Source organism: Peromyscus eremicus, chromosome 10, assembly GCF_949786415.1.
Source record: "Peromyscus eremicus chromosome 10, PerEre_H2_v1, whole genome shotgun sequence".
Taxonomy (NCBI): domain Eukaryota; kingdom Metazoa; phylum Chordata; class Mammalia; order Rodentia; family Cricetidae; genus Peromyscus; species Peromyscus eremicus.
Genome location: NC_081426.1, coordinates 88,985,243 through 88,994,712, shown reverse-complemented (window position 1 = coordinate 88,994,712; position 9,470 = coordinate 88,985,243). Strand labels below are relative to the sequence as shown.

The 9,470-nt window shown below is 45.3% G+C and overlaps 1 protein-coding gene across 1 annotated transcript in view; it reads left to right on the top strand.

Moving 5' to 3' along the window:
- Coq2 (coenzyme Q2, polyprenyltransferase) overlaps positions 1-9,470 on the top strand; it is a 21,146-nt gene continuing 11,676 nt past the window's right edge. Inside the window, exons 1-2 of the mRNA XM_059274808.1 lie at positions 1-253; positions 5,861-6,027. Of these exons, the coding sequence (XP_059130791.1) occupies positions 1-253; positions 5,861-6,027 (420 nt within the window). The remainder of the gene's footprint in view (positions 254-5,860; positions 6,028-9,470) is intronic.

Below are 9,470 nucleotides of genomic sequence, written 5' to 3'. Positions count from 1 at the left end.
ATGCTGGGCTTGCGGGGTCGAGGGCTAGCCCCGGGCCTGCGGGCCGTAGCGCCGGCGTGGCTGCGGGGCCCGCGCGGGCTCTGTCCGCCCCCGGCGTGCACGGCAGCGGCGTCGGGCGTGCGGGACTGGCGGGAGCGGGCCCCGGGGGCGCCGCGCGGGCGCGCGCTCAGCCTGTCGGCCGCGGCCGTGGTGAACTCGGCGCCCCGCCCCCTGCAGCCCTACCTGCGCCTCATGCGCCTGGACAAGCCCATCGGTGAGTGAGGCGGGCTGGGCGGCGCGCACGCGAGCTGCCCAGCGACCCGGCCGCGGCTGCACGCCCCGTGGGGCCAGTCCCGTCGGGACTCGGCCAGGACTTGAGCCGGGGACCCGCAGATTGTCCCACGCTCAGAGTCCTGACACCCGGAGGCGGACCGTGACAACGATAAACATGTGTTCCGCTGAAGCTATTCAGATGTGATCTAGCGCGCCTTTGCTTTCTCGAAGCCCAGGCTTGGTGATTTGCAGCTTTGCAGAATTTCTGCATTCTTTAGTTTTCGATTCTGCCTCCAATCCTATAAGGCCCGAGGGGCACAAAGTATTGAAGAAAGCGAGGCTCCTCATAAGAGGAGGAGGAACTAGTGTTGGTACTGGGCTTTTTCCCTGCATCACGGGTTACGAAGATTTAGTGCATTTGATGCAGCCAGTATCGCGCTTCCGGATTGCCTGTCACCGTCAGACTAACAGAATCACCTCTCTATGACCCCGTCTGTTTTTCTCTTTTTCATCGTGGTGCTTATCGGTTACTAACTTACGCACTATTGACGGCTGTGATACAATATAAGCTCCATATGCGCGGAGGCGTTCCTAAGCGCAGCCCAGTAGTAGTAAATGAATTTACTCAGCCTTAGTGATAGAAAGCTAGGGAAACTACCAGCTTCCAAAGAATGTTTCTGGTTGTAAGAGACAATTGATGACCTAGGGAAGTATGAAAAAACTAAACGAAACAAAAAAACTAAACGAAAACATGTCGTGTATTAAGAATATGATCCTGACCCTCAACACCAGAAAGGTCTAGAAAACAATGGGAGACAGAGAAGTAGTAGTCAAGGCTGGCTTCGAGCTAATTTAGATGTTGATAGGTACAGTTCCAGTGTATGGAAGTGCATCCAGATGTCTAAATTGTTTACTCCTCTTCCTATCCAGAACCCCCAAAGTGTCCCTATTGGATTTCGGTGTTTGGTTTTCAGACAGGGTCCCATTATGCACCTGAGGCCAGTCATGAACTCTGTCCTCCTGCTTCCATTTCCCAACTGCTTGGATTACAGGTGTGCACCGCCATGTCTTGTTTTGTTTTGTTTTGTTTTGTTTTGTTTTGTTTGAGACAAGGACTTGGCTTTGTACTCCAGGCTGGCCTCAAGCTCCATAGCTTGCCTCAGCCTTCCAGGTGACAAAGTATGGGAGGGGCACCACACTCATCGAGGCCTCACTTTTGATATTCTAGATGTGTTTGCTCGCTGTTTGGGATTCAAGCACTGAATTTTAGCAATAAGAGATTAAAGTACAAAAGCCTATAAATGAAAGGTCGGCCTGCCGTTATTAGAGTGTTGTGTAATTCAGGGTTTACACAAGCAGTTTTAATCCTGTTCTTAGATTCTGGGTGACAAAGCTGCAGGGTAGACTTACAGGACAGCTCAGCAGCTGCCATTGTTTCTGCTTGCACAGTTAAACATCATTATTCTAGTGGCTGTGCATTCTACCATGTAACATGACTCTAAAATGGTTATGAGCCAAGTTGAGAACCAGACCTCTTTGAGCCTTTACTCCATTCAGTAAAGGGACTGTGGTTAGATCACTTTGTGTCTCCACATCCTCATTTCTTTATCTATAAAATGGAAGTGCTAATGTTGACTTTATAAAGTTATCCTTAACATCCATCTACACCATGATAAATAGTTTGAATCGTGCCTGCATATAAGGGCACTATTACTGCCTTTATTAGCATTAGTCACTATTCAGAAGTGGGGATTAGAGAAAATTGTCTTTATAGTTGTATGTGTTAAGTATCTTAAGATACTGGCTTGCATGTTTTGATGCTAAATAAGATGATTACTGCATAGAATTCATACAACAAATGGTTTGGGCCCCTACCATGTGTCAGGAGCAGTAATTGACAGAATTTCTGACTTAATATTTATAATTCTCTTCTTGTAAGACAGTGAAACAGTTACTATTTTACTGTATTGGTATTATATTTTGTTACTTTCATAGACCATAGACTTTGTTGTTTTTGAGAAGGGAGTAACAAAGTTCTGTTGTTTTCCAGTCCTAGGGTGGAACTCAAGGCAAGTGCAGTACCACTGGGCTACCACTGGGCTACTCACCGGACAACCTGGATTATTTCAGGTTTCACCAGGAGGCACTCTTTCCACCAAATTGGCTGTGCCATTGTCCCTTCTCTACTAGAGAACCATAGGCTTAGTCTGCACAGGCATTTTGTTCTGCCCAACCCTTTCAGAATTTGACCATTTTATTTCCTCTCCCAGAGAGTTTTCCCTTTCTTAATGAACATTTCTGTCTATGACCTGTTTGGCTTCTTACCACCTCCACACCTTTCTTCACAGAGTAACCGTAAGGGATGAAGGTGTCACAGGGAAGACAGAAAGAATGCTCCTGGAATCAGGAGGGCAGAAGAAGTAGAATGTCCGTGTGCGTTGAGATTTAGGTATGAGAAATAAGAGTTTTTGACTTAAGGTTCAGCCAGACTGCTGGGTTAGAGTTCCATCTTAACCAGTGGGGCTTTGGGTAAATTATGCCCTCTATCTTTCAGTCCCTGTATTAGTTACCTTTCTATTGCTGTGGTAAAACACCATGACCAAGGCAATTTGTGGAAGAAAGAATTTATGTGAGCTGACAGTTCCAGAGGGTAAGAGTCCATCTTGTGGAGGAGCATGGCAGCAAGCTGCAGCTGGACAGAAGCTGAGAGCTGGAACACAAGCAGGGAGCAAAGAGCACACTGAATGTCGGTGTGGATTCTTTGTGACACTTCATCCTCTAAGGTTGCACCTCCTAAACCTCCAACAGCACCGTCCACTGAAGCCACTTGTTAAATGCCAGAGGCTGGAGGGGACATTCTCCTTCAGACCACACAGTTCAAGTTAGTGTAATAAAGAGAATTCGTGCCTTTTTGTTTCTCATGAGACCGAAAAGTGTTTTCTGAAAGCTCCTGACGCCGTGCCTGGAATTCATAAGCCATATTTCGTGCTGTGACCTGTGCTTCATGCGACAGGCTCAAGAAATACTATTATTACTTCGGAAGTTACAGATTAGAGAAAGCTGTAGCCGTACTTATGTATGTTATGCATCTTAATGTAGGCTGGTTAGTCCATGCTGCTTGTAGATTGGCAGAGTACTTGTAGCTCACATTAGCTCCAAGTTCTCTCTCATGACCATTGGCCCTAATATTGTCATCTCATTAAAACTCAGTGAGGTAGATGTTCTTTTTCCTTGTTTTCAGATGAAATTGAGACTTAAGCCTTCAGATACATTAGGTCTAGTGTCTGCCCCCTTACAAGTGGTGGTGTCCTGGCGTTTCGGTGTACAAGAGCTGCCTCATCTTTAGGGAGTGCTCCAGGTGCCTATCAGTGAGTGAGCTCATAATCATCATGTAGACTTGTGACCAAGAAGGTCTTGCGACACTGCTCTGGGTGTTATGTAGCCTAAGACTGTTTAGTGGTGACTTCATTTCTAGCTACACCAAGCAAATAGTGACAAGTAATTTCTCTTTTTGGCCTCAGCTACACCTCCGTCCTGTGTGAGCTCTGCCCTTGCATACAGGAGCAGTTGTTTTATGTGCCTCGCTCTGTTCCTTCATCTGTAAGGTGGCATTATGAGTGATACTTTTTTAGGACATGCTGTTGAGGAGTTAGACTGTTGGCTAATACCTCGTGAGCACCCAGTAAGTGTTACCTGTTGCTCATGGGTTAGATAAGGTATTCTAAGTTTGTGTCTGCCCAAGGCAACCAGGATTCAGGCTCTGAGCTGGACACGTCTTCAGGATTTTATCTGAGCGTCTCTTACTGCTGTTCTGCTCTAAAGCAGCTTAAACATTCTAGGGACTTTAGTCTGACCATTTTCGTGTGAGGTAATCCAGAGCCCTGGGTCATGCCAGGCAATCACTAGCACTGAGCTGCACATCCCAGCTCGTGGATGTTAAGACATGGTCTCACGGTGGAGCTTAGGCTGGTCCTGAATGCAGACTGCTCCTGCCTCTGCCTCCTATGTGCTGGGATCGAGGTGTACGTCACCTGACCCTTTGCCTCTCACATCCCTAAATTAGGAAGTAAAACTTCTGTCAAGCCAGTCATGATCCCAGCACCAAGGATGCTGAAGCAGGAGGATCTCTGAGAATTCAAGGCCAGCCTGGACTATACAATAAGACCTGTATCAAACAAAACAAGTCTTTACACCCTTTAGACTTTAACAGGTAAGATACACACAGGTTAGTTGACAGACTTCCATTTTAGAAATAGAATATCCAAGGTCATTTGTAAAGCCTCTAGCCTGTGTAATATACTTCCATTTAGTTTACGTTCCTCTAGTTCACTGGGTAAGCATTAGAATCTAGCCCTCTCTGTACATATGGTACAGGACAGAAAGCCTGCACGGCAGGAGCCCTTCCCGCAAGGCCGTCCCACAGACTGTGCTGACCACAGTAAAGGAAGGTTTTACTGACTTGAGCAGGTGTGTTCGTAATGGCTGAGCCGTCTCTCCAGCCCCTTTTGTCCATTTCTTAATTGTACTACTGGTCTTTTTCTTTTCTGTTTCTGGGAGCTTTTTATGCGTTAGGGTAAATACTTAGTGTAATTTGAGTTACAGATTTATTTTCCCTTGATTGGTGGGTTTTTTTTTTTTTTTTTTTTTTTTTTTTAGTTGTTGTTGTTGGTTGGTTGGTTGGCTGGCTTTATTTTGCTTTTGTGAGAGGGTCTCACTATGTAGCCCTGGTTAGCCTAGGATTTGATATGTAGACCAGGCTGGCCTTCAACTTGATCCTTCTGCCTTTGCCTCTTGAGTACAGAGAGGATAGATATACACCACCACATGTGGCTTATTTTTCCAGTTTTTTCAGGTTTTCTTAGGGAGAAGTTGCTATTTTGTTTTAGACAGGGTCTTGCTATATAGACCAGACTAATCTTGAACTCTTGAGATAAGGTCTCACTATGTAGCCCCAGCTGGCCTTGAACCTGCTGTGTGGCCAAGTGATCTGCTGCCTCTTGGATTAAGGAAACTCTGGTAATTAAAGACATGTGTCACCACACCCCATTTCTTTGAATTCTTGGTCTTCCTGCCCAGCCTCCCTAGTGCTGCGATTCTAAGCATTGGCCTGTCAGGTGTTCTACTTTGATTATACTTTTTGGGGTGTGGTGATTGTGCTGTGTACTTGGGTTTTTTTGGGGAGTGGGTATTGGTTGTTTTTGTCAACTTGACACAAGCTGGAGTCATCTGGGAAGAGGCAACCTCAACTGAGAAAGTGTCTGTCTGATTGCCTGGGACATTTTCGTGATTAATGATGTGGGAGGGCCCAGCCCCCTGGGGACAGTGCCACCCTGGTCAGATGGTCATGCTGAGAGAAGAAAACAGGCTGAGCATGCCAGTAAGATTCAGTCCCTGCTCCAGGTTCCTGCCTTGAGTTCCTGCCCTGACTCCCTTTTGTGGTGACCATGATGGGGATGGTCACACCAAATAAACTCTTCTTCCCCAGGTTGCATTTGGTCATGGTGTTTGTGGCAGCAGCCGAAGCCAAGACAGTGGTTAAGCAGCTGAAGCAGGTGTCTGTCTTAAATGTGTCCCTTCTGTTTTTCCGTGTGGTTCTGGTTTTGTCTAGGAACCTGGCTGCTGTACTTGCCATGCACCTGGAGCATCGGTTTGGCTGCTGAAGCGGGCTGTTTTCCCGACTGGTACATGCTGTCACTCTTCGGCACTGGAGCTGTTCTGATGCGTGGAGCGGGCTGCACTATTAATGACATGTGGGACCGTGACTTCGATAAAAAGGTAGCTTCACCCTGGGAGGAAGACAGGCTTCTCCCATTTCTGCAGACTGCCCTGATGACATCAGCCAAGTCCACTGAAATCCACCATAAGACGTGATTGCTGAGTAGCCGCTGTTGCATGGGGCAGTTCCCTTCCCTTCCAGCAGAAGAGTGGCGGCAGGGCAGGAGGTGCACTGGAGTTCTACAAGTATTTAAAGTGTAAGAGCCAAGGGTAACGAGGTTAAAGGTAGGAGCAACAGCTGACCCTGAACCTTTCCATGTCTGAAGATAGGTCAGCTTTGCGCTGAGGCTCTTCTTCTGTAAGTCAGGTCTTAGTTGAAATGACTGGGGCAGGCACTAGCCTTGGCTCCACCCAAGCTCTGCCCTCAGTCCTCAGTTTGCTAGTCAGCTCCAGTTACCACAGTCTGCCATGGCCCAAAACTACGAAGTGGAAAATACCAGACCTTCAGTGTGTAAGTTTTAAACTATGCACCATCCAAGTGTTATCACAAGAGCTCTTCTACTAAAGTACACTTCTTACAAGTGTCCTGTTTTGTTCTTAGTTACTGCAGTTGGTCTCTTACTGTGAGACAAAAGTATATCATACTGTACAGTTGTCTCTCTCTCCCTCCCCCAGAGAACAGGATGGGATGGAAGGGGGCAGAAGCCCTGTGATGAAGTGCCTCCATGCCATGCAGACACAGTTGAGGCCACTTGATTGGCTAGCAAATGCAAACCTGATTCAAATGTTCACATTTCCTGGATCACTTTTCATTCTGCATATGTTACAAATGAGGCTTCAGTGTTCCTTTTTAAAAGTTCAATGGAAGACTTCTAGAAGATGAAAACCAGTTCTATAAATTAGCATGTGTGAGAAACGGTGCGCTTGTTTATAAATGTGAACATTTGAGAGTAAATATTCAAAAAGGAGTTCGTTCTTAGTTACCTTCAAAACTAATCTAAGACTGTTGAGTTTCGGAAGTATGGAATTTGAAGAAGAAATGAAAAATTCTGACATCTTACTGAGTTGCTTTATCTACCTTAGAAAGCATGTGGAAGTCCCACACTGTAGCTACTTCCGTAGTCTGACTTCTGCTCCCAGGAAGGCAGACTAGACATACTTTCCTTTATTCTTCCCACTAAGTACAACTGAAACTCCAGCTGTCACATAGAAAACAGCAAAAGAGGCTGGAGAGCAAAAGGTAGCAGGGCCTCAGGAGCCCCAGAAGGCCATGGGAATTAGTTCTCTGGGTTAATTTTGCCTTACATGTCTCACTCAGTCTCGGGACTGCAGAGGCCAGCAAGCTGAGAACACAAATTGGCACGGACCAAAACCAAGTACCCACAAAAGCCTGCTTCTCAGGAGCCAGCGGAGGCCAGGGAGCAAGTATGAGCTTCTAATTCCACCTAGAAATAATTAAGCAGCATCCACAATCCCTCCCCTTGGCCAAAGTGGAACCAAAAACCCAACTAAAACAAGGATAAAGTGAGGGGCTGGAGAGATGGCTCAGTGGTTAAGAACAGTGGTGGTTCTTCCAGAGGATCTGGGTTCAATTCTCAATGCCCACATGACACTTCACAACCATCTGTGGCTCCAGTTTCAGAGGATCTGATGCCCTCTCTGGGCCTCTGTAAGCACCAGGCATACATGTGATACATAGACATACACACAAGCAAAACACCATACACATAAAATAATAAAAATAAATGAGATTAAACTCCTAGGACACAGAAAATGTTTGGGTTTCAAGTAAGAAATACGGAAAAGAACCTGAAGAAATAACAGCTGAATGTCCAAAATTTGGCAGAAGGTATAAGTGTACATTGTGTAAGTACATTTTCAGGAAGGTGAGTGCCTGTCAACATGGTAAACAAATAAGTGTACACATTTTCAGGAAGGTGAGTGCCTGTCAACATGGTAAACAAATAAGTGTACACATTTTCAGGAAGGTGAGTGCTTATCAATATAGCAAACAGATCCACAGTACATGTATCAGATACTATGTATCACAGTCAGACTCTGAACGAAAGTCTGTAACTCTTGAATGCAATGGAAGAGAAATGCTGAAAACATAATTCATGAAAAGGAATAGTGCTACATCAGACTTCACCAGAATCAGTTTAGATACGTTGAGGCCTTTTAAGAGAATTAAAAGTATGCACCGGTGGATATTTTGAAACCACATACCTACCAGGACACCAGTATAAAATATTCTCAGAACCAAACACTAAATAAAAATCTAATACATGAATAGAGCTATCTCAACAAAAAGATGCCAAGATTTCAAGTAACACATAAAATTTTTGTTTTGACATCATGAGCTTTGTTTTAAGTGCAAACTTGGACTGTAATAAGAATCACTACAAACCTATGGAGGTGGCTGAAATGAAAAATAGCAGCACTGACTGCTGACAGGGACAGCTCACACTGCTGGGGGAGAAGTTCGGGACACAGCTGTCCTCAGTCTGGGGACCTGGCTTGTTTTACTGTAGGCACACACCATCATCCAGTTCAGGGGGCACCTGTGCCTTCATCCCACAGAAATAAAGCTTATGTTCACATGACATTTTTCATATGATTGTTTGTAGTGGCTTTACTTGTAATAGCTCCAAACTGGAACAAGCCAGTTGTCCTTTCTTGTGTGAGGAAACAATGCATTTATGCTCTGGAAAACTACAGCAGCAACAAAAAAATGATCCATGCAACAGTGGGTGAATTTCCAGAGGATTGTGTCAAGAGAAAAGATAAACCTGAGAGGACCACACACGTGCTTCTCACTAAATGAGGTAATAGGAATCCAGGAGTGATGGAGGGAGGAGAGAGCGACTGTTCACAGGGAAAATGGAGAGCTGTAGTCGAGGTCTTACAGATTTGGTCTGTAGTCATGTCATTAATGGAAGGGATAATAAGGCTATATGGGATTTCCATGTAGTTGGAGAATTTTTCTCCAGCTCCCACCACCAAGTCCCGCCAGTCCCGGAGCCCACTTATAAAATAAACACACAGACTCTTACATTATTTAAACTGCTTGGCCATTAGCTCAGGCCTATCATTGTCTAGCTCTCACTCTTATATTCAGCCCATTTCTATTAATCTTTACTTTGCCACGTGGCTCGTGGCTTACTGGTACTTTACATCTTCCTTGTCTTGGCAGTGGTTCCAGCCAGTCTCCCTTTCCTTCCTCCTTCCTTAATTCTCCTCTCTCCTTGTCCCGCCTATACTTCCTGCCTGGTCACTGGCCAATCAGTGCTTTATTTATATAGAGCAATATCCACAGCATTTCCATATAGTTTTTAAAAATAATTTATTTTTATTTCATGTGCATTCATGTTTTGCCTGCATATATGTCTGCATGAAGGTGTCAGATCCCCTAAATCTTGAGTTATAGGCAGTTAGCTATGAGCTGCCATGTGGGTGCTGGGAATTGAACCTTTGTCTTTTGGAAGAGCAGCCAGTGCTCTTAA